The 26,807-nt window shown below is 38.0% G+C and overlaps 1 protein-coding gene across 1 annotated transcript in view; it reads right to left on the bottom strand.

Annotated features, from left to right (window-relative positions):
- CMPK1 (cytidine/uridine monophosphate kinase 1) overlaps window positions 1-26,796 on the bottom strand; it is a 31,820-nt gene extending 5,024 nt beyond the window's left edge. Inside the window, exons 1-2 of the mRNA XM_019749416.3 lie at window positions 26,481-26,796; window positions 2,019-2,165 (exon numbers count right to left, since the gene is read on the bottom strand). Coding sequence (XP_019604975.3) covers window positions 2,019-2,165; window positions 26,481-26,651 — 318 coding nt within the window. The 5' untranslated portion in view covers window positions 26,652-26,796. The remainder of the gene's footprint in view (window positions 1-2,018; window positions 2,166-26,480) is intronic.
- Window positions 26,797-26,807: the final 11 nt, after the last annotated feature.

Raw genomic sequence — 26,807 nt, 5'->3', positions numbered from 1 at the left:
ACAAAGAAGCAAGCACAAACTACCTGGAAACTCAGAGAAAGCTTTACTCAAGAGGTGGAAGCAGAGCTGAATCCTGAATATTGAAATGGAAGGTAGAAAGGGATACTGGTACTCTAGATGGTGTAAACTGGACGTATAAAGGCTCAGAAAAGAGAAAGCATAACAGCTTTTATGAATCTGAAGTAAGGTGCTATAGCGGAACCTTATGATGTATGTAGAAAGTGGTGGGAGATATGACTAGGAAGCATGTAGGGGCAAGAGTAATGAAGAACTTCATTGCCACACTAAGGAGTTGGTTTTTACTCTGGAAGCAATAAAGGACCACGGAGGGATTTTAAGCAGAAGAATATGTTCTTATCACCTTTTAGAAAAAATCATCTTGACTGTACCATGAAAGATGAATCAGAAGGAGACAAGGATGTTTAAGGTAAAAAAACTAACGAGGAGGCTCTAGCAATGGTCAAGAAGAGGATCTGAATTAAGGTGACAGTGGTGACAGAGAAAAAAGGCTAAGAGAAGAGGATTAAGAGGAAGACAACTGGAAGGATCTGCTCACTGGATCAATCTGGGGACGTGAAGGAGAAATGGACGGCACCCAGACTTCTGGTTGGGCAGCTGGGTAGATGGTAGAACCATTAACTGGGACAGGAAATAAAAGCGATCACATTCTAGATGATACAGTCAGTCTCTGACATGTTGATTTTGAGATACTTGTAAGACATTCAGATGGATGCCCAGTAGTTAGTTCGAAATATAAGTCTGGAGTTCAGAAAAAAGATTTGTGCTAGAGCTATAGATTTTGGCATCATTAGCGCAGTGAAAGCCTTGGGCGTGGCTAAAACCATCCAGCAAGAAATATATAAAATGAGAGGAAAGCCAAGACTGAAACCCTTGAAGCATATGGTTTAGGAAACCTGCAGAAGAACTATCAACGATTTAAAAAACAGCAGTCATTGAAGTAGTTAGAGACCAAGAAAAATGGTGTCACAGAAAACAAAGAATGAGTTTCAAAAAGACAGTAAGTAGAGTTAAATGCTGCGAGAAAAAGGACTGAAAATATCCCCTAGATTTGATAGAGAAGATCACTGGTAACATCGGCAGGAATAGTTTCAATGAAGATGGACATAGAACCTGACTGCAAAGGTCTGATGAGCAGAAAGTGAAAAAATAAAAAATATAAACCAGTCTTTCACAATGCTTAGGTATAAAGTGGGGAAAGGGCATTATAACCAGAGAATAAGAAGAGAGGATTTATTTATTCTGGAATAGAAGCAGGTTACTCCAATCTCTGAGACAAGAGGAAAGAATGTGTGTGAATGAGCTCTTCATTTTCAAGTTTCTCTGTTTCCATCTAGATGCTCTCATTGGTCTTCAACTACATCTCACTGTTTCCACTCTTGCATTTCTCCTTCACTATTTCCTATATGCGAAAATACCCATTAGTGACTATGTCTTGGGAATCAATAGTGTGCAGTTATGAAAATTCAAGGTATCTGTTTTTTAGAAGAGACATATTTTAGTTTGACAGCTGTTAGTCTTAGCATTTCACCCTCAAGATGGTGATGCACGCACCAGAAAAGGAGGTATCAGGACTGAGAGAACAGCAACAATGGGAGGGTCATGGGAGAGGAAGAAAGGGAGGGGGGAGAGGGATGAGGGAGAGGAGAGAAGAGGAAATTTATAAGAAAACAGAAAAGGGAAAAGAAGATGGGAGGGGGGAAGAAGAAAAAGGAGAAGAAGTAGAAATTCAAAAGCGATTGTCTGCACATTGGGAAGGGTAAAGTGCACTGATATGGATGTTAAGTTGAGCAGTAGCTGATCCTAGACCAAGGTAGAGGATGCCTGCTACTGTCTAATTTCTTCCCAGGTAAAAGTGGAATTTCCATTCTCAAATACTATGACCACCTTCTACATGCAAGAAATTCAATACTTTGATTTTTTTCATTACTCAAAGAAAAGCTAGATTTAATTTCTCATTTCCTTGCTGGTTTTAATTGGCTGGGACTCACACTCCTTACCCTCTTTAACAAACTGATGGTTATCTCAACTGGCACAATCTTTCCATCTTTAATGTACTTTTCAATGAGTTCACCATATTCTGAATCTGGGTTCTTCCTTTCATCACGAAGAAGTTCTCCTGCAGAAAGGTGTGTGTAGCCATATTTCTGAAAGAAACAACACATAGGAAAGAAAATCAGCACATGCAACCCAGCGGCAGGACTATCGGTTCTTTTCCATTCGTGTTAATTTCTATATTCTAACTTTTCTTACATTAACAAAGCTTTGCTTGTATATTAAATAAACAATTAAAAAATCTGAGAGACATTCCATACAATTTCTCAATTTGCCTTAAAAATGTCCTTTACCTACAATGTCCACAAGCCATGACATGATCCCAAAATTTATCTAACCATTCAAGGTGATAAGAGAGAGCCCCCTCACTATAGGAATTTTAAGTCTCCTTTTCCCTAGTTTCTTTTAGCTCCCTAGTCCCTGGTTTTACTCACTTTTTAAATCAGTATCTTAATCTTAAACTAAAGACTGCTCCTAGCCTAAATCATAGAATAGAATGTCTCTCATCCTCTGCTTCAGATAACTACCCAGAAGCCTGAGATTTAAGCTTGTTGACTGTAATCACTGTGGCCCAGCATTCTTTCCAGGCCATTCCAGACCCTGGGTAAACAAGGCGACCTGAATAACTAGTATGAAGTCAGATGGACTTTCACCCTGCGTCAGTAGCTTGAGTCCCACTCCTTGGGTCAGCGCTTTTAATCTATGAATCAAAATGTATCTCTCCTCATCTAGGGACAATCAGGATACAAATGATGCCCCTGCAAGGCTTCCAGTACACCCCAACCAAGGAGGCCAACACGGTCTTCCAGGTGGATCTCAAGACCCCTTCCCCTCATCTAAGATCAGATAGGGCGAGAGTCCCATGAATCCCCGACAGGCAGGGACAACAGCCATATTCAGCAGGAAGCAGACACGGAAGAAGACATCTCCTGTTCCTCAACTTCCCATAGATTTATAGGGATCACACCTCTGAGGGGAAATAAGGCAGGCAGTTAGAGATAGGAATGGGGTCTCCAGACACTCCTGTACGTTCCACACAGCCTATGGTGAACCGCCCAGAGACCTCCCAAAACCTCTCCTCTACGCCCAAATTTTTCCCTTATCTGCCATAACCATTAGCCACTGTGAAGACACTTAGAAGACATAAACTACTAACTAGATTAGACTGGTCAGTCACACCTGTGCAATAAAGGCTACATGACTTTCATCTTACCTCAGCCTTATTATACCATCATTATAATATCATGCATATTGTATCATTATAACACACTGAATTAATATCATTAATATCATTATAACACACTGAATTCTGGGAAGGAACATGCGCAGTCTAAAAAGATGAGGTAATAGCCTCTTGTCAATCACAGATGTCAATGGCCCCACACCTAGAGAGGAGTAGTCCATTTTAGAAAAAAGAAAATAAAAACTCCAAGTCTTTGCCAGTCAGCACCTTTTGAGCCACTCTTTTGCTCCGGCCCACTATCTCCGACCCCTATCTCTTTGGGGTGTACTTTCGTTTCTAACAAACTGCTCTTTCACCACTGCCTTTTGGTGTCCCACTCAATTCTTTGTTTGGGATACCAAGAACCTGGACACCACACGGAGAAGGGTCTGTTCTCCAGTAACGAAGGCATTAACACCTCCCTGTATTCCTCCATGAACACAATCAACATTTAAATGCTATTAATAACGTTCAAAGAAATGCTTAACAAAAATTTATACAACTTAAGGGAAAAAAAAATCTTACCACTGTTGGCTGTACCCAAATCTCTGCTTCCCTTCCTTAAACTCAACACATGTAAATTGAACTCATCAGCGTTTACACAAACCCCATTCTTCTGTTTTGTTCCTTTCTCAGTAAACAGCACAAGTCCTTCCACCTCCACAAAATCAGCTTTCCTGACCGTTCTGGAGAGTGGTCACACAATCAAATAGTGTCTTAGAGTATCACTGCCTGTCCACCTAGACCAGAATCTTCCTTCCTACTCTCAAAAGTCCATTTCCTACCTCTCTAGTTGCGATTAGAGAGGTCTCATACTGAAATGGGAATACAGTTACCTATTTTATAAGTCAGTGATGATTATTAAATTAGATAACACACAGAAATTGCATACCAAGGAGCCTGACACATAGTAGGTGATAAAAGCCATCAACTACCTCCTTCTCATCATGCAGACATTTATCTTAAATAATCTGGAAGTATTTTTGTATTATATATGTGTATATATATATGTATACACACACACCATTTTTGTATTATAATGTGTATGTATTCACTTTAATTGTTTCAACAGACTAATCAAGAGGCTTAATAGAGATAATAGATATGACTATCCTACGAAAGGTCAGTAGTATAGTATTCTTGTGATGATCATTCTTATTAAGGACTTACAAATGATGTATTAGGTCAGGGTATACGGTAACAGTGGAGCTAAGTCATATAAGATGCTATGGGATTGTTCTACTATTTCCCCAAGGCTGAAATGAGAAAACAATACAAATCTAAGAGACAGTATTTTCTGAATACTGGAAAGCTTTTTCTCCCACATGAACTTGTACATTCCTTTTTATTAAACCGAAAGAACCATAAAATCTATTTTTAAAATATCTTTACTCTCAAATATCAGGGCACTCAGAAGTATATTCAATGTTCAGTTAATTTTTAAGACTCTCTAAATGGGTTTTTATCTTATTCATAGTAAGTGTACAATAAATATTTGATAATTTATATTTCATCTTTAATTTCAATGTTAAGATTTGACACAGCCCACATTCCTATCTCCCTTTTAAAGTAGTGTTTCAATTACACCTTTTATAAAAACTCTTTCAATTTCCCAGTGAGTTTTTTCTTTTTCTGGATTGCAGGAGCCATATATTTTTTATCTCTTTTTTATTTCTAAAAATTATTGGCTAAACTTGTTCTTGCTTACTAAAGTAAGCTAACAGTAAGGTAGTCAGCAAAGGAAATTAAATTCTAAACTATTTACTGACTAAAATTGGGTCTAAAATTTGGTGAGAATAAACACAAACCATAGTATCACTCATGTCTCTCTTAGTCATACAGCTCCTTCCAGTACAAGAAATGATGAAAAGTATATTTGGTTGTTGTAATAGGCCTTTAAAAAAATTCCCATCATTTACAGAAAATGGAAATAAATACAAGTTTTTAATTCTTTAAACTATTATTTAAAAATTATTTCCATACCACATTATTTTTCAATGCCTACTTTGATCACCAGTATAAGCAAACTCTTGAAAGATGGGTGTAAAAAAGACTTTATAAAAAATGAGGTATGACCTACTTTCACATTGACGATGTACAATTTTCAAAAAGCGTTTTGCATATACTGTCTACAAAATTTTATAGCAGTTTCATTTCTCACTGATTACTTTGGCTCCTGCCTGGAAGTCTATGCTTGCTGGATGCTCTCATCTTGTCTAGAAATGACAGCAGATGGTAATACTGAACAACTGCAGAAACAAACAGTACTAAACAATGGCAAAAGCTCAGTGAAACACCAAAAATACAAATTGCTCTGTATGGACTGCCTCTGCTGTATGAACAACATAGACATTTAGAAGTACAGCTAGCAATTTAGAAATTAGTATATACACTGTTTCCTGGCATTGCAGAGCTCAAATTTGCAAGCTTTATATTGCATTAAAATGGGTTTTGGCATATCACTTTTTTAAAAGAGAAACTAGTTGTAAACTGTAGAGGTATACAAATGATATTTTTAAAAAACAATTACACAGTTTGTCAAAAGAGAGAACACAACCTTATCTGCAAAGTTCAAGGAAACAAGGAATTTAAACAAATATAACCGTGTCAAACCTATACAGAAATGTCTTTCTATTTCTCATCCACATTCCACTTTTTTTTCAAATCTTCTATTCACCAGTCACTTTTTTTTTTTTTCAAGTCAAGTTGTTGTCCTTTCAATCTTAGTTGTGGAGGGTGCCGTTCAGCTTCAAGTTGTTGTCCTTTCAGTCTTAGTTGTGGAGGGCGCAGCTCAGCTCCAGGTCCAGTTGCCGTTGCTAGTTGGAGGGGGCGCAGCCAACCATCCCTTGTGGGAGTCGAACCGGCAACCTTGTGGTTGAGAGGACGCACTCCAACCGAGCCATCCGGGTGCTCAGCGGCAGCTCAGCTCAAGGTGCCGTGTTCAATCTTAGTTGCAGGGGGCAGAGCCCACCATCCCTTGCGGGGCTCAAGGAATCGAACTGGCAACCTTGTGGTTGAGAGCCCACTGGGCCATGTGGGAATTGAACCAGCAGCCTTCGGAGTTAGGAGCATGGAGCTCTAACCGCCTGAGCCACCGGGCCGACCCTCACCAGTTACTTTTTTATACTATAATTTTCTTAAGGATTTTGCTAAAGCTTTCCTCTTACCACAGAGTTTCTACAACAAAAAAGCAACTATCAGTTACATACTAGTTATTATGGGATCTTAATAACAGCTACACTTTAAAGAACATGGTTTCAAAGCATTCTGCTATCATTAAGTAGTCACTGTTGCCAGTTTTGAGGAAAGCAAGAATGGATAGTTCCCAGGCTTAACCAAAACTTTTTCACATTCTCTGAAATTTCCCAGCAATTAAAACCTAGTGGGTCACTAACTACACTCTTAAGAGCAACATTCAAAACCGCAGCAGGTTATAAATACTATAAACCACAATAATTACAATTACAAGCTACTATTAAACTAAAAACAGTAGTTTTCTAGTGACAAACGTATAAACTCAATTCATATGGAGTAACTTTCTAAATGTTTTACTTTCATTTTCTCCTTTAAGAAGTTGAAAAACAACTCAATAACTTTTATGAATTACACACTAAAATTTGGAGGGAGAAAAAAAGTACCATGTTCTCAGCAAAGCACAAAAGGGCACTCTATATTACTACAGCTAGGCAAATGTTGACAATTTTATTGTATCAAGTCTCAAATGACCTTCTCTTCTTATCAATTGTCTTTCCTTCTTTCTAAATTTAGGTAATGTGGCTCTATGTGAACAAAAACAACAAAAATAAAACAACAACGTGAACAAAAACAACAAAAATAAAACGACAAAAAATAAAGAGTTCAAGGTACAAATGATGCGTAAATAGGAAGTCCTTGGAGGCCAGAAGTGATGCACAGGCCAGGCAGCTGCTCCTGTTATTGTGACAATTACAAAGTGCCAGGGGCCGCTACTGAGCCCTGCATGACATAGAGGAAACATACTAACGGAGGTACCGTGTTTCCCCGAAAATAAGACCAGGTCTTATATTAATTTTTGCTCCAGTAGGGCGTATTTTCAAGGGATGTCTTATTTTTTCAGGTACAACAATCTACATTTATTCAAATACAGTTATATCATCTTCTGGAACATCGTCATAACGTACTAAATGCATCCGTCTGGCTGACAATCTTAACTGGGGCTTATTTTCAGGGTAGGTCTTATTTTCGGGGAAACACAGTATTAGATACAAATATATTTTTAAAGCAACCAATTTAGTTAAAACTATTGGGTGTCCTTTAAACAGTTCACACAACTATGAAGCATTTAAGACTAAGTTTACTTTGCATTCCCTATAAGATTAATGAAACTTAAGATCTAAATTCTGGTTACGTACTGCCAAAAATGTACCTTCAGCAGAACACCTGGAAATGCTGCAGGCACTGTCCGGAGCCATCCAGACTTACCAGTGTGGTACTTCTTGCAAATAATAGCTTTAGAGCCTGTAGCAGCCCAGCAACACTTCATGTAAGGCTGTCATTTATTTCAAAGGCATTTCCAATAGAAGTTTTTCCAATTATGCTAAATGAGATATCTGGTAAGGATTTGGGAAACTTACTTTTCTTTGACTGTAAGAACAATTACACAGTGTGCAAACAGTACTTAAAACCGGTCAACTGTTTAGGGTTCCTTCCAGTTCACCCATTGAGGGTTACAAAGAGGTTTTTCCTATAATCACCATTAAAGAAAGGTTAACATAAAGACTATCTGATGGGAGGAAAGCTAAGTGTAACATTTGACTTAAATTGCTAGCAGATTTTCAATCTCATTTTTAGTCTGCCCTTATTGTAGTTCCAAATGTGTGCACTGTATTTGACCATGCCTATTTAATTGCAAATCTACGTATTAATATAAACTATGGAAGTTATAAACCCAGCTAAACCTATTCTTAAGCAAAAAGCTTTAGCAGATAGACTCCAAATTAACACGAATCATACTTCTTTTTCTAATTAAAGAGTGATATTTTAAAAGCTTACATCCTGTAAAGGAGAAAAGAAGAAAGATATAAATCAATTCAACTATAGATAATTACAGCACTATTTCATTTTCCTCAATGTTTTGCGCTTCATGTAAAAAAAACCTTAATTCAGGCAATACTTGGAACTTATTTTAAATCCATAAACATTTATTGAGTGTCTACAAGGCGCCCGGCAATGTGCTGATTCAGGGAGGGTAAAAAGGTTATATGCAAGGGACTTGCATATATAAAGTGACTTGAGCTCTACTATTAATTAATAAAGGCGATTCTTCATATTTGCCTAACTTTCCTAAGGAAGTCAATCTTTACCAGCACTGCCTACTTGGGGAAGAAGTTGATTCTTCAGAGGCAGTGGCAAGAAAACGGAACAACAAATAAAACGTAAAGAAAAGATGAGTTGATGGTAGAAGAGAATAAAGGGGATCAAATATACATGGTGATGGAAGAACTGACTCTGGGTGGTGAGCACACAATGGGATTTAAAAAAAAGAAAGGATGAGTCAGAAGCCACCCAACATGTTGTCTCCTCATTTGTGTAGGCCTGGATATCCCTCTAACATTTTGCAAAAGGCTTTCCAAATAATTGAGGATTTTGGTGTCTTATATACATACCGAATGGCCCCTACAGCAAATGTGAATTGGAATTTTCACATTCCAATTTCATTCCAGTTGGTCATTTCCAGTATTTTTATTTGAATTCATCTCAGCCCTTCTGAATCAATCTGCATTCCCCACATTAGAAGGGGACAGAAAATGGCCAAAGATTAAGACCAGGCCCAGAAACCTCCAGGAATTCCAGGAGCTCAGAGGTAATAATTAGAAAACTTCCAACATGAATGACAGACACAGAAGTCTTGTTAATCTTAGGAAACACTCATCTGATCTTGTTAATTAAATGCTCAATTCTTACAGTCACTGTAGAGCCAGAAGCTACACACTCATGTCACTACAACCCAAATATTGTTGCAGGTGGTGTAAAAGCCTAGAATTCAGTTAACTCAGTTCCTGTGAGAACACTTGGAAGACATACATCAAACAACTCAGCTGTAGCCCTTGTCTCTGCTCTTTCACCTTATGAAAGAGAGGTCTCTTAAACACTAAGCAGATCCAACTGTATTTGTTTCTTATTTTAAAAAGGTAAATAATATCAAAATGAGAGTATCATTTACCCAGAGCATACCAAAAGAAAGTCACTCTAAGAGATATAACTACTTGAGAATGTAATTTGTAAAGAGCCTCATCACAAAATAACCACATTTTAATAGCTCAGGTTCTCTTTGAGAACTACAATTTATTTGGATTTACAAATCAACACTTGAGAAAAATGTGCAAAGGACACAAAACTCTGAATTCAATAATATATGCAAACATATATTAGAAAGTTGAGCATCTGCAAAATTATCAAACTAATGCTGAAATGCATTTAGAGAAACACAAAACTCAACAAGGATCACAAGAAGTCATATACTCATAACACTGAACCGGAAGTTAAGAGATAAACTTAACACTCACAATTCGGTGTGACACTGGGAAATTGAACCTTTCTTAGATCTCAGTTTCTTCATTTGTAAAATAGAAATAATATCTACACTACCAGAAATAATATTTGTACTACACAGTAAATATCATCATTAGCTGTAACAATTAGAAGCATCTTCTGAAGAACATAGTCTCCTAAAAAACGTGGTCTAAGCTACTAGATTCAAGACCTACTATGAGAGCACTCAAGACAGGTCAGGGAGGAGTTAGACAAACTCATACAGGCCATTCCTGGAGCAAAGTCCAAAATAATCAGTGGCTAAACTACAAATTACATATGAATACAGGAACAGAACTACCAAATTGGCTCAACAGCAAATGAAATGTATACAAGAAAAGAGCAAAGTGAAAGAATAACTACAGTACAAGGAGAGTATGATACATGAAAATTCAACTCATTATGCAAATAGCCTCAGAGAAGCTCCAAAAATTGGCATTACGGATATATTTGAGTATGTTAAAAAAATTTATGAGAACTAACAAGAATTTACCTTGCTTACTATCTTTTTATAAACAAACAGATCAATAGTTTTCCAACCAACTAAAAATGATTACTTGAAAAAATGTTTTAAAAGATCTTAATTATACCTAAATTTTTTAAAAATCCTATTCAAAACAACAATAAAGAGTTAAATTTAGAGATGTGTAAGAACTGTATGAAGAAACTGGAAACACTTAAAACCAGTATCATAAAAAGAAGGCACTGTGTTCCTGGAGAGAAAGATTCAATACTGTAAATATTTAAATTTCCTACAAATTATAAATTTATTGCAACTTCAATCAAAATTCGACTGGGGTTAATTTTTTTTAATGAAACTAGGTGAGTTGATTCTCAACTTTATCAGAGAAAGTAAATGTGAGAGGATGGTCAAAACTGAAAATAGTAACAACTACAAATAGGAACTTGTCCTACCAGTCATAAATACTGTACGACCAGATATAAAATATTATAAAGCTATAGTAATTGAAAGTTTGATACTGATATAAAAATAGAACAATGAAACTCAACACAGTCTAGAAACAGACCCAAGTATAAATGGGAATTCAATAAGTGATAGAATCGGCATTTCAAAATCAATGGAGAAAAGATGAACTATTTAATAAATGATACTTGTGCAACTGGCTACCCATCTGGGAAAAAATTAAAGTAGATCCCTGTACAATACCACATGCAAAAGTAAATTTCAAGAGAATTACAGTTCTAAATCAACACAATACAATCAAAACACCCTATGATAGTTCTAGAGGAAAATAACCTTACGATAGGCAAAAGCATTCTAAAACAAGAACAGAAACAGCTAAGAATTACGCTTGACCACATAAATAAAAAACTTCTGAACAAATAAATATATCATAAATATAATCAAATGACAAGCAATAGCCTGGAAGGAATTGTTTCACCATACAAACATGACAGGGTAATATACATTGTATATAAAGAGATGCTACTAACAAATAAAGAACAAAACTTGATACAAAAATGGGCAAAAGATAAGAACAAACAATTCCCATAAGAGAAAAAAGGACAGATGCTCAACTTCACCGGTAATCATGAAAATGCAAATTAAAACAATATGGTTCCATTTTCCACCCATCAGATTGTTTTAAAAAAAAGACTGCTATATCTGGCTATGGCAAGGATGGGGGATATGTGGGGGGGGGGGAACAGGGGCGGGGGGGGGGGACTAGCACCCTCATACTTTGTGGGAGTGTAAATTGGTCAGCCTTTTAGAGGGCAATTTGGCATTTAGGTTTACACACCCTTTAGATCAGTAATTCCATGTCTAGGAGTTGTGCTACTGAAATAGTTGTACATGTGCATAGATATACCGTGTTTCCCTGAAAATAAGACCTAGCTGGACCCTCAGGTCTAATGTGTCTTTTGGAGCAAAAATTAATATAAGACCCGGTCTTTTTTTAATATAAAACCAGGTCTTACATAATATAAGACCAGGTATAATATAGCATAATACCAGGTATAATATAGCATAATACCAGGTATAATATAATATAATATAATATAATATAATATAATATAATATAATATAATATAATATAATATAATATAGTATAATACTGGGTATAATATAAGACCAGGTCTTATATTAAGTTTTGCTCCAAAAGCCGCATTAGAGCTGATGGGCCGGCTACGTCTTATTTCCGGGGAAACACGGTAAGTACATGAATGCTTACATCAGCACCATTTGTAAACATAAAATCTAAATGCCCACCAATATAGGAATGACTAGACGATTGTACATATTATGAATAAAGTAGACCTATCTACATGTTATGATACAGAAAGCTTTCCAAGATACACTGTTAAGCAAAAAAAATGCAAGTCACAAAATAATAGGCAACGTATGTGCCTGCATATGTGCATGCATTACATCTGTGTATAAATACATCAAAAAAGGATCAGAAAGGCACACACACAAAAAAACCTGATAAGTGATTACATAAGGAGTATAGGCTGAGTTTGATTAAGGAGAACTCACTTTTTACTTTATGTACTTTCAAACTGTTTGAATCTTTTACAATACACATTTAAACTTTTTAAAGCTTTAATTTAAAATGCACATATACTATCTACACATCTTTACATGGCAAATACCACAAAGCAAGATTAATGACTTAAATGATTTATTAATAGCAAATGCTAAGAGAATAGCAAAATAAAATTCAAAGTATCCTCACATTACGGATAAAGATCCCTATATAGAAAACATCACCTGATTTCACGAAAAAAGGGAAACAGTACCTGCACAATCAAAAACTTATTTAAAATTTAAAAATAAGTCACTGCAGACAATAGCAGCAAAAATCAATTCAAATGTTTGGATAAAAATTTCTCTGGAAAGCCACCCATTCCTTAAACAAAGGAGAAACAAAAGTATAATATAGCAACTCAGAAACACACTGCATGGGCATGAAGTCAAGAGTACAGAAGGAGACAGAAAGCAGTCCAGCTTTATAGCCTAGAACCAGATGGAAATTTAGAGACACACTCAGTTGGAGGATCCAAAAGGCACCGCAGCAAAGGTTTAAAAGGAAACATATTTCAATGAAGTCCTACTCTAGACAGTAGAGGTCAAAATTATAAGCAAGATCTTCTGGAAAAGACACCTTCATGGCAAGGGCAATATACCCACACTACTTCTAGTCTCCAGAATAACCCCTTGGAGCACTTTCAGAACTTAACTGTGCCAAGCAACCTCTCTCAACTAATTTTTTAGAGAAAATTAATCTTGCTTAGAAACAAACAATTATCTTAATTTTTAGTTCACCAACCTGTGCTAATAGAAGAAAGCATGAGAAAAATCATCATTTGGCTTTAAAAGTATAACAGTACATTTATTTTCAATGGTATAAAATTTACCTTCATGAATTCATTTTGCTGAATCTAAAGTTAAAGTCACTGTAAGAATATACATTTTTGATGGGCACAGCCCAGCCTGGAATTTACTGTTGGCCACAGGTAACTGTACCCATTTATATGTAGAAGAGAATACTGTAAGAGACCCCTGGTTCTTGATTAGAGCCTAACTTCTTCATGTATGAGAAATGTCCTTCATTAAAAGTGGTAACCTTATGGGGAAATTGTATGGAAATTTTTCTTTCCTGCCATGACTACACAACAAGAAGAATGCTGGAAACCATTCTGTGAAACAGGCAACTTCTGCTGTCCCACTAGTCTGACTTAATGCAGACCCAATTATACTCTAGAATCAGTCAAGGAAGTAATAAGAATCTGTTACTCCCACTCTTCATTTCCATCTGAACGTTATCCCCTCTCTCTTTCATCCCCAACTCTCAGTCCCAGGCACAATACAGACACTTACCAGTTATACCTCTTTGGTAGCCTTGGATTCACTTATCAGTCTTTTAATCTCTGCACCATAGGCAATAGAAAGTATACAATGTGCTAGATATAAAGACGTCATCAAAATTAAAATCTTCTGGGGCCGGCCCAGTGGCTCAGGTGGTTGGAGCTCCATGCTCCTAACTCCGAAGGCTGCCGGTTCGATTCCCACATGGGCCAGTGGGCTCTCAACCCACAAGGTTGCCGGTTCAATTCCTCGAGTCCCGCAAGGGATGGTGGGCTCCGCCCCCTGCAACTAAGATTGAACAGGGCACCTTGAGCTGAGCTGCCGCTGAGCTCTCTGATGGCCCAGTTGGTCGGAGCGCATCCTCTCAACTACAAGGTTGCCGGTTCAACTCCCGCAAGGGATGGTGGGCTGTGCCCCCTGCAACTAGAAAACGGCAACTGGACCTGGAGCTGAGCTGTGCCCTCTACAACTAACACTGAAAGGACAACGTGAAGCTGAAGTGAAGCTGAACGGCACCCTCTACAACTAAAACTGAAAGGACAACAACTTGACTTGGAAAAAAAAAAGGCCTGGAAGTACACACTGTTCCCCAATAAAGTCCTGTTCCCCTTCCCCAATAAAATATTTAAAAAAAAAAAAATTAAAATCTTCTGTGCTTCCAAGGACATTACCAAGAAAATGAAAAGACAACCCACAGGATGGAGAAAATATCTGTAAGTCATGTTTCTGGATAAGGGATTTGTATCTAAAATACATAAACAATTTTATAACTCAATAATAAAAATATAAATAAACCAATTAAGAAATGAGCAAAGACAACTTTTTAAATGGGGGGGGCGGGGGGAGAACAAAGGATCCAAACAGACATTTCTCCAAAGGAAAAATACAAATGACCAGTAAACAGGAAAGTTGCTCAACATCATTAGTCATCAAGGAAATGCAGGTCAAAACCATAATAACATTCCACTCCGCACCCATTAGGGTGGCCGTTTAAAACAACAGATAAGAAGAGTTGGCCAGTACACAGAGAAATTGGAACCCTCATACCCAGCAGGTGGGAATGAAAAATGGTGCAGCCACTTTGGAAGTCAGACAATTCCTTTAAAGGTTAAACATTTCATCTTTAGAACAACCCAGTGAAGTTGGCATTATTATCATTTTACAAATGAAGTCACAGAATCAGAAGTTAAGCAGTATAGCCATAGATTGTAGACTGAGATTCAAACAAACATCTCACTTCAAAGGCCTAATATCCCATTTCTTAAATATTTTTAATTAAAAAAACACATAAATGCACAATTGTTTTAATTCAAAAAGCTATTTTGCCTGCCTTTAGACATTCTTTGTTACCATTCTGAAGTTCTACATAAACATGAAATACAGCAGGAATTTATAAATACAATTCCTTGTTGCTTTCATTTATACACAGCATAGAATGACAATGAAGGTACACATATTCACAGTGATTTGGATAATCTGCCTCTTAAGTGTGACTGTATTGGATTTAACATTGATGTCTGGGGATGCAGATCTGCTTTATGGCTGGCAAGATTATCTTCCTTCCTCATTTTACAGAAGGGGAAACTGAGATAAGCTCACTTGTCAGTTAGTGGAGAGGAAACTGGAGCTTGAAACTAGGTCTGATCCTCAGTGACTCTATTATTCCACAGTGGGTCCCTGGGGGTAATTCTTAGGTAACAGACATGGATATAGAGTCGTTTGCGTTCAAGCTACTATGGCCTATGAATACAGAACCTGCTGGTGGATATTAAAAAGAAGACTCAAAGTTGATGGACTTTATCATTTTGTTGTGTTCTAGCATGGAGATGAGATCAGGAACTCCATAAACAAAGAGCCAGGCATATTTGACCTACCAATTCAGCCACATTCTGACCATCCTTGATTGATTTGCTTGATTCTTGCCTTTCTCCACTTCTGACACTATTACTATTTCTACTTGTCTCTCTCAATAATCAGTAATTAAGTAGCAAATAAAAATTTCCACTATTTAGTTAAAAACCTAAATTAACCATTAAGTCAATTCCCAATTACATAATCAAACATCATCTGGGCTCTCTACTCCCAGTAGACACCAAGAAAATAGAAATTCATGTTATTATCTACCTAAACCATACATAACTATAAAGGTAAATCCTATAGGTCAAATTAAACACAATACTTTCCAACAGCAAACATCAATGACTATCATGTTTCCCCGAAAATAAGACCGGGTCTTATATTAATTTTTGCTCCATTAGGGCTTATTTTCAGGGGATATCTCATTTTTTCATGTACAACAATCTACATTTAGTAAAATACAGTCATGCCATCTTCTTCTGGAACATCGTAATAATGTATTAAATGCGTCGTCTGGCTGACAATCTTAACTGGGGCTTATTTTCGGGGTAGATCTTATTTTCGGGGAAACATGGTAATACATTATGAAGTTCCAAACAGAAAGTGGGCAGAGAAGCAGTCTTCTCTAGCCGCAAGTTAGGCATACTTAATAGCTTGTTGATACAGGATATATCCTAATGATGAAGAGAACCAACTTAGGGGTTTTCTGGAGAAGACTAATAGAAACAAGGCATGGAACATGTTTCCTGGAACCCAGTCCCTCAAAGTGAACGTTTCTGAGAATGGTAGGTAACAACTGGTGCTTTTCCCTTTACCAAAGTGATGTTTTGTTAGCTTTGTTCACCAGGCAGCATAAAACTCTTGGCAAACAATAAATATATTCAGTCACACCTATTCTTTATTAAGTTCTAAATGTTTTTATCACAGGTGTAGTCTGTAAAAATGTTCTTGATTTCTCAGGCTAAAGCAACTGAAATGTTAGAGCAAATACATTTGCATATGGCAACTGGGCTAAAAATATTAGCTGTAAGGTTAACAACAGTCAGTGTGATGAAGCTAACGTGGTTAAGAATAAGATGGTTATCCCAGGTGTCCACACTTTCTCTCTTATCTGGTCTACAAGTCCCACTACAAGAGCAACTTCTCTGAAATGCTGACTTTCAATTCAGAAGGACAACCATTACATCATGATACTCCTATGTGACTTTGGGAGGTCTTCAGTGACAGCAGTCCTCTCCCATTAGCATCTAAACACAGTGTTTACATTAACCGAGTGTTGTCACTGAAACTTTAATCAAGTATAAATCAAGTAGATTTCAAAGGGAGTAAGGATAAGGGGAAAAACCGATATTGAAGAGGGCCTTTCAGCTAGGGCAGACTTAGGCAGAGGTGTCTAATTTTGATGGAGCTGGAATATATACACACATTCAGAGAAAACCCTCCCAGCCCAGCACACCCATGTAGTTGGATGTGTGTATTTAAATGCATGACTGAGCTGGCAGAAAATTAAAGGAGTAACTCAGATTTAGATAAATCAAGAAAACACAAATCCAGACGAGTAAGTGCTAGAGTTGTGGCTGCCCCGAGGGATATTCCCTACCCCCAAATTACTGATGGCTCAGCCTGATTTGATCAGCCACAGAGTTGGGGGAAGGGACAAAGACTAAGGTCTAAATAGGACTAGAGGTCAGATCAAAGAGTTCCACATAAAGTCTGGACCCCTGAAGGATGACATCTTCAGTGATTGAACTGGAAAGAAAGAAACCCACCATTCAGAGAAAACAGGAAAAATTCCTAACCACAGTCCATATTGATTAAAGAAACTTCTGAAAGATATACTTGAAGAAAAAAGAAAATGATTTCAGAAGGAAGATCTGAGGTACAAAAATAAATGGCGAATAAAGAAACTGGTATGCATGTGAGCTATTCTAAACAAACATTACATCTTTGTTTTATATAAAACATTAATGTATCATTTGTGGGAATTTTTAAAAAGCCAGTACAGAATTAAAATCCTGGAAAACAGAACAGGATAAAAAATAGAGTTAACTGTCCTAAGGTATTTGTATTGTTTGGAGAGAATAAAAATATTAATATTAGATTTAAGTTCAACAATGTGTGTGTTTAAAATTTGTAGGGTAGGGTAACCACTAAAAACAGACTGTACAACTTCCAAAGGGGGGGGCGGAGGGCAGAGATCTCAATTCAAAAAAAGGGGGAGGGGGAGTAGGTAAAATTCACACAGAAAAATGGTATGATGATGATGATGATACCAATAATAGCTCACGTTATATAGGACTTACTATATGCCAGGCACTGCTCTAAGTACTTCACATATATTAGCTCATTTAATCCTCACGAAATCCCTATGAGGTAGATACTATATATTATTATTCCCATTTTATAGAAGAGGAAACTAAGGCATAGAGAGATTCAATGACTTGGCTAAGGTCACATAGTAGATTTTAGAGTGAGATTCAAACCCAGACAATCTGACTCTGGAATCTATATATTGCCTAATAACACAATACATAGGTATGACACTTTAATATTCATTCGTGTCTTTTCAAACCAATTTTTCTAGTAACTAAGAATGCCTAACACAGTGTAGCTATTTACACTACTCAACACATTTCCTTCATTGACTATTCAAGCATAGAACAGGCAAGGGGGGCAGGGTAAATGCTGACATATATGAAGTACCTGGCACGTATTAGACACTGTGCTAGACATTTTATTTCATGAGTTCTCTTGGTTAATCCTCACAATCACCCTGCAAAGTAGATTAGTATTCTAAATTTTCAGTGAAGAAATGAAAAATTTAAATAACTCACCAAGAGGCAGGAACCCAGGTCTGACTGGCTTTTAAATCTGCTTACAAAATGTTCATTGACATTAATTTGTGCCAGACATTGTGCTATGCACTAAAGATGTAAGAGTAAATTTAGAAATCCAGGGTTTTCACCCTTATGGAGCTTTTGGTCTAATGGGGGAGTCTTCTGGGTTTGGTTCCTGGAGCAAATTCCAATATGGAGGATGGTTCCCCCCGACACCAACAATTCTCAGTCACCGGCAGGGTGTCCAAGAATTCAACTCAGTTGTGACACTGTCTACCCAGGGATGGCATCAGATTCCACAGGTAAAAGGTTCAGTCCTATGACTGTGACTGTCCCCCGCCCACTTCAGACACCAGTTGAAAGTCCAGGATGTAATGTGTGTACTTCTGACCGGCTGTATAAATCAGAGGTTCCCACTACCATCTTCTTGGGTTCAATTAATTTGCCAGAATGGCTCAGAGAACTCAGAGAAACATTTTACTTACTAGATCACCACTTTATTGTAAACAGATATAACTCAGAACAGCCAGATGGAAAAGATGCTTAGGGCAAGGTATGGGGAAAGGGAGGGGAGCTTCCATGCTCTCCGGGCTGTGCCTCTCTCCATGAATCGCTACGTGTTCACTAACCTGGAAGCTCTCCAAACCCAGTCCTCTTGGGTTTTTATGGAGGCTTCATTACAGTCATGATTGATTAAATCACTGACCCTTGGTGACCAATTTAACCACCAGATCCTCTCCTCTGCAGCGGTGGCGTGGAGGTGGGACTGAAAGCTCCAACCCCCTAATCACATGGTTGGTTCTCCTGGCAAGCAAACCCCTTCCTATGGTGGGGTCCAAAAAGCACCTCATTTACATAACAAGAAACACTTCTGTCACTCTCAACAGGAAATGTCAAGGGTTTTGGGAGCTGTGGGTCAGGAACTGTGGATGAAGACCAAATACAGTCACGCTTAAATACAGCCACTGAACTATAGGGGTACATGCTGAGAAATGTTTCATGGGGATCCGTTCCGAGAAATGCCTCGTTAGGCGAGTTCGTCATTGTGTGAACATCACAGAGAGCACTTGCACACCTAGCTGGTACAGCCTACTGCACAGCGGGGCTGTACGGCACAGGCTACTGCTCCTGGGCTACAAGCCTGTACAGCACGTCACTACTGAATACTGTAGGCAACTGTAACACAACGGTAAATATGTGTGTATCTAAATATACCTAAACAGGAAAAGGAAAAGCTACAGTAAAAATACAGTATAAAAGATAAAAAACAGTGCACCTGTACAGGGCACTTCCCATGAATGGAGCCTGCAGGCCCGGAAGTTGCTCTGGGTGAGTCAGTGAGTGAGTGAGTGGCGAGTGAATGTGAAGGCCAAGGACATCACTGTCCACTGCTGTCCATTTTATAAACAGTGCACACTTAGGCTACAGTAAATTTGCAAAACAACATGAGGTTAAATCAAGCACAAAAGATGTGGTAAAACGATATGTAGGAGGCTGCTGCTGGCACAACACAGCACACTGCTTTACAGCAAGCCCTTTCTTATATAAATAAGAATATTATACTCTAAAATAACAATAAAAAGTATAGGATAGTAAATACATAAACCAGTAACACAGTCATTTATTATCATTACCAAATATTATACACTGGCTGCACAGTAGGTTTGTTTAGATCCGTATCACCACAAACATGTGAGTCAGGACTGCTCGTCACCAGGCAATAGGAATTTTTCAGTTCCATTCTACTCTTATGGGACCACCACCATATATGTGGTGTTACTGACTGTGCTGTCGTTATGCACACATGACTGTATAAATGAGAAATATTTGGTCATCTGAATGACCAAATATATATTTTTCTTATAAATCACAATATCACAGAGAGATAATCAAACAATCATAAAAATAAAGGTGAATTACAAACTGATAAATGTTATAAAGGACAACAGAATTACAAACTGATAAATGTGATGAAGTGCTCTGAGAGCACATAGAAGAGAAATCTGACCTTGTCTAAACATGTGAGGGCCCATTTCACTGAAGAAACAACATTGAAACTCATGGTTCCCAAACTGTATGTCAAAGTGCCTGGAGCACAGCCCTAGGTTTAAATTTCTAATGAGAACAATTCGTGATGTCTGTTAGGTATCCTGTGAACTAGCAGCTCAGGTCACAGTTTCAACTTTAGATCATGGCACATTCTTTTTGGAAGACGTTATCTTTGTGATGCTAATGGCACCATGAACTAAGAACTTTGGGAATCTCTGTATTAAGCTGAGATCTGAAGGATAAGTAGGTTTTTCAAACACCATGCAGTAGAAGAACAACACACAGGAAAGACAAGTCCCCACCCTTGAAGACATTACAATTTAGTTAGGGAGGCAAAACTAAAAGATAACAAGTTTTAAAACAATTTCATGTTAAACTTTAATATTTACAGAAACCTTTCATATCTTTTCTTATGAGATTCTATTAAGTGTGTGTCTATCTCAACTCTAAATTGAGAACCCTAGAAGCCTACATCCCTGGAAGAGTGGAGTGTTCTCCACTCTCCCACATTTCCCAGCTGCTTCTTTCCTACTGTCCTTCAAAATTGAGCTCATAAATATCACCTTCCCTGGGAAGAATTCTCTGACCCACTGGCCGGAAATTTAAATGTCCCTTATCCAAACAGTATATTTCTATCATAGGACTTACCACTAGATCCTGTAGTAGTCAATAATTAACTTCTTGTCTCCCCACTCACCCTAAACTTCTGACAGCAGAGTCTGTGCCTTATTCATCTCAACAACTACCGTGTTTCCCCAAAAATAAGACCTAGCCGGCCCATCAGCTCTAATGCGTCTTTTGGAGCAAAAATTAATATAAGACCCGGTATTATATTATATTATATTATATTATATTATATTATACCCAGTCTTATATTAGACCCGGTCTTATATTAAAATAAGACCAAGTATAATATAATATAAATAATAAAATATAATATAATACCGGGTCTTATATTAATTTTTGCTCCAAAAGGTGCATTACAGGCTGATGGGCCAACTAGGTCTTATTTTGGGGAAAACACGGTATTACAGTGCCGAGCACTCAAAAATGTTTACTGAATAAATGACAAGTGCAGGGAAAAAATTTTTTTAAGTCTAATTATGCCATTTCACCTTAATGGACTTCTAGGAAAAAATGAGGAATTTACTCAGAAAAACTTTAGATTTACAAATTTGTAAAAATGAAAATGATTGACAATCATCCAGTGCTGATAAAGAATCATACACTGCTGATAGAAACAGAACAAGAATGGGGCCGGCCCTGTGGCTCAGGCAGTTGGAGCTCCATGCTCCTAACTCCGAAGGCTGCTGGTTCAATTCCCACATGGGCCAGTGGGCTCTCAACCACAAGGTTGCCAGTTCAATTCCTAGAGTCCTGCAAGGGATGGTGGGCTGTGCCCCCTGCATCTAGCAATGACAACTGGACTTGAAGCTGAACGGCACCCTCCACAACTAAGATTGAAAGGACAACAACTTGACTTGGAAAAAAGTCCTGGAAGTACACACTGTTTCCCAATAAAGTCCTGATCCCCTTCCCCAATAAAATCTTTTTAAAAAAAGAAAAGAAAAAGAAATAGAACAAGAATAATGTTTTTGAAAAGTAATCTGACACTTATCAATTAAAAATGCTCCCATACTCAGATTCAGCAATCCTATGTAGGGATTCAGAGCAAGTCACCCTAAGGTGTGCCTCTGTGGTATGCAGATTATTTTGAGCTAAAGGCAACCAAGACCTAAGTTTAGGAACACACCTACTTTTAGGAACATCACTTATAAAATAAAGTATCCATATGCAATGTTATATTTACAAGGAAGTTTACTGAAGCACTGTTTGCAGTAGCAATGTAATTCCTGGAAACTAACCTAAATGTTCATCAATAGGGGAATGGTACAACCATGCTATGTAACATCCATATTATAGAAGATTCTGCAGCTACTAATAAGAATGAATTAAATCTATATGCAAAGACCTGAGAGGATATCCATGATACATTCAGTAGAAAACAGATAATCCCATTTGGAGATGAAAAAGAATTTTTGCATTTTCATTTGTAAGAATATTAGGAAAGAGAGAGGGGGAAGAAGTTAATACCAGACAGTTACTTCTAGTGACCTCAGGATTAGAGAAGATTAAATTTTTCCCAATAAGTTTGTAACTTTTGTAACTTAAAATATAGATAGGCAAAAAAATAAGGAAGGTTTCAAAAGGATAGTAACATCCAAATATAATCTCCCCTCCTCCAATTTCTTAACAAAGAAAATGCTGTCACCACCTTTAATGATATGGTAGTGCTTCAGAAGTCAAGAATTCTGTGGACTATCTCTTTTACAGATAATTTCTTTCTTTTTTTTATTAAAACAAACAAACAAACATTCTCTTACTCCACCCTATACAATCCAAAGGAGAGAGAAAGGCCTATTCTTATAAGATGTTTAGTGGATCGTCCTATCTAGTTTCTTCTCTGAGCGGTAATCTGCTTCGTGGATTTGTAATTAGGAGCTCAACAGATTATCACAACCATACCATTTATTCAATGAGAGTAAACAGAAGTGTTACATGAAAAATTTGAGTAAGACATAGCTAGGTCTCAAACACTTCTGTCCTGAAAATTGGGAGAGCTACTACTTGGGCGCCCCCTGGGGATCAAATGTAATTTTTTTTTTTTAACATCTTTAGGACAAACTAGTGTCCTCTAAAAATATTCATTCAAAGAATAATTAAGCACCTACTATGTTCCAGGCACAATATTCAACACTTGAGACACAACGATAAGTAAAATCAAGTTTCTGATTTCTACATGCTTCAAGTCTATGTCACCAAAAACTTTCTAACTAAGCACAGTAGGTAGGATAGCCAAAGTATGAGTTACCCATACAAACACTGGAGGCAGTTATGACACAGAAATGATAAGAATGCTTTTTGGGTGCTATAGAAAGCAATCTGGAATGGATATAAGTTTTAGCATAATTTGTTTATGTAAGCAAAATGTTCACCATCTTTAAAAATGAAGATGTTTAAATATCCCTTCCAGCTAGCACATGCAAAATTATAGCTGTTATTCTCAAAGACAAGTTTAGGTTACAGCATCATGTTTTTTCTTGGGCCAAAACAATATAAAGAAAGCATAATTTTAAAAATTCAAAAATGCTGCAGTATCCCCATCATGATTTTTTAGTAACAAGTTATTCCACAATAATTCCACCCTGAGAGCTGAACTCTAACAAAGGATTGCACTGGTTTAGAAAATGGCTAATTTTCAAAAACAAACTGAGTATGAGAGGACACAAAATAGAAACAAAATAAAACAAAACTGCAAATGACTACTACAAATAAATGAGCAAAGTCAACCTTAAAACCCCCCTCAAACCTTTCCTTCTCAGTTCAGAACACTTTCAGAAAGATACTGTATCAGATTTGCCTTTTCTCCCTCAAGGTCTGGGAGAGCAAGCAGCAGGGTAGAACTCGCCTCCAGAGAGAAAAACCAAGTACCATCTTCCATCCAATTCCACCCTCATTCCTAAAAGCAGTGCCCCAGGATATTAGAAGGCCAGGTAGTCTCAGATTCTGTAGCCAGGACCCTAAGATGTTCTTATGGCAGACAGCATTGGAAATCAATGTAATTTTCCCAAAGAAACAATTCTATTTCAGACACATTTCAGGTACCCTGTGAGCTAAATTAGCAATGGCATGACAGTTGGGAAATTTAACCTTGATTTATACAACTTTTTCCCTATAGAAAAAAAATTTAGTTCCAAAAATTACAGTCTTTTGAGATTCAGCTAATGTTTGCCTGTATAATCCTGAGTCAAAACACAAGAGACTCACAAAGAAAAAAACCCTCCAACTTAACTGACCATAGACATTCCATTGCTTATCTAGTCAACTAGGGGGTAACAATTGCTAAATTATAAACTATTTAGAATTTGTAGATATCAAGTTAATGTTTATGGTAACTGGAATCATGAGTTAACTATTTTCATGGAAGACTGCAGTTTAAAACAGTTTAAGCTCATATAATCACTGAAATCTTAGAGAATAAGAATACATTATAGAACACATCATATCTCATCATGGAAATCTAATAGATAATTAACATGTTTATTAGGTTGGTGCATAATTAATTGCGGTTTTTGCAATTATTAACCTTTTAAACTGAAATTACTTTTGCACCAACCTAATAAAATATTATCAGCCATTACTGAACAAAGAATAAAACTAGTTACAGAATGTGTAGATTATTTTTAATCCAGTAGAATAATATGCGTACTGTTAGTTTGGGTGTGGACATTTAAAGCCACGTTATGATTCAGAAACAAAATATTTAAATGCATTAGAATATAACAGTCCTAAACCAATCTTTAAAAACACTACTTCAAAGTAAAAATAACCAATCTCATAAAGAAGAACAGGAAGTCTAAAACAGAGAAAAAAATTATTTGCATCTATGTGTGCCAGATTTTACTTCATTTAATATTCACAAATACCATATTAGATAAGTAATATTTCTCCCTTTTTACAGAGAAACTCAAGCTAAAAGTAACAACTTCTCTAGGACTAAAGAAATAGTAAATGGTAGACTTATGGTTTGAACCCATATCTGTTTGACTCTAAAGTCTTTGCTCCTTCCTCTATCATGCTATTTACATATGTGAGTCATTTTCTATACATCAAACAAAAACTTGGAATCATCCAACTGTCACTTGTCTTTTAAAAAGTTAAAAGAACCAACAAAAATGAGTTGGAAAACATTTACTTATTTTTGGTTGAATTAGTTCCACTTTTAGCCCTAAAAATGATCAATAATGATAACTACAGCGGTAGAACACATAATGAAGTAGATGTTACCATCCGACTTTTTCTGAATGCTCTTTAGAGAACAAAATATAAGACAGGAGTGGATTGTATGAACAAAGGAGAGAAGTAAAAGCCCAAAGCGAATATAAGCCACATAATGCAAAAGAGGGAATTATTTTAGAAGTTCTGGGTCAAAACTTTTTTGGTGACCCAGTTTCACAGGGATTCTTTGGGTGTTTTACAGCACCACTGGTCACCTCTTGTTTCTACATATCTTGTTTTCCTTTTCTCCCTAATTTTCCCCATACGCTCTAATAAGCATTTCTCCTCAGTGTCACTGCAGATAACCAAGAATATATTCGAAAATTGTTAACAGAATTGAATTGGTAACCTTGTCACTCCTTGAAGCAAAAAAAAAAAAAAAAAAAGTAACAATTTCAGAGTTGGGAGGTATTTTATATTGAGTTTAAAACTGGATGCACAGCCTCTTCTTATATTCTAGAGGGGGCAACTGAGACTCGGAGAGAGGAAGTGACTTAGGCACGAACAAAGCGTGAGTTGGCAGCAGGGCCAGTGGTTGAAGCCTGACCTCAGTAACTGGCTCTACGGCTTTTACAACCACACAAACTTAGGCTGCGCCTCAGTGCTGGTGCTACATTGAAGGGGCCAGAAAGCGCTACTGGCAGATCACATAACACCCTGTTCTGCCGGGGTTCCTTTCTGAGGTAAAGATCGGTTAAAGTTAGGAATTTAGAGAGACTGCGGGAAGGGGCAGAGAGGAAAATCCCGTCTCCCCTTCAGGCAAGCAGCTGTGGGCGTACACCGCCTCTGACCTAAATCTGTGCTCCTGCTGCCTTCACTCCACACCCAGCGACACACTGACCTCTGCGCGCTGGCAGCCCCCGGAGGCTGACCCTCCTGAGATACCTCTCCCAGCCCACTCTCTAGTCGAACTTGGTCCCCAAAATATAAGGAACAAGGGGCGCAGGAACAAAGCGACCCCAAACGAACGGTTCCCCTTCATTCCTGGCGCTCTTGGAAGTGGGCAGTCATGGACTACCAGTCCCGACATGCCGCGCGCCGGCAGACCCTCGACCACCGCCACGCGGGCGACGCGATGGTCGCCGGGACTCGTAGTTCGTGGATCCGCGGCACCAGGGGGCGCGGACGGCCGGACGCAACGGGACAAGTCGGCTCGGCGTCAGGTCAAGCCCAAGGAGCCTGCCAACTGCCCAGGCCTCACCTCGACGATGCGGGCGCACTGGGTCCCCTTGCCGGCGCCAGGACCGCCGAGGACGAACACAACCAGCGGCTTCATGAGGCGGTGAGGGCAGAGGAAAAGCGGCCGGCGAGTCAGCAGCGGGAAGCTAAGGCCCAGGACGTGCAGCAGCCGGAGGCCGCAACAGCTCAGCATACACCGGGTCTCGGCGGGACGATGAAGTAGCTGATACCAACCCGGCCGGCGGAGGCGCGGGGCGGGGCGGCGAGAAAGGGGCGGTCCGAGCGGGCGCTCGCCGCGGCCCCGCCGCCGTGGCTGCCAAGGCCTCCGCGCCGCGGCCGGAAGGGGAGG

This window comes from Rhinolophus sinicus, chromosome 14 (assembly GCF_057876585.1).
Source record: "Rhinolophus sinicus isolate RSI-liver-muscle chromosome 14, RSI-T2T, whole genome shotgun sequence".
Taxonomy (NCBI): Eukaryota; Metazoa; Chordata; class Mammalia; order Chiroptera; family Rhinolophidae; genus Rhinolophus; species Rhinolophus sinicus.
Note: the sequence above shows the minus strand (reverse complement) of the source record. Positions and strands in the feature narration are given on the sequence as shown.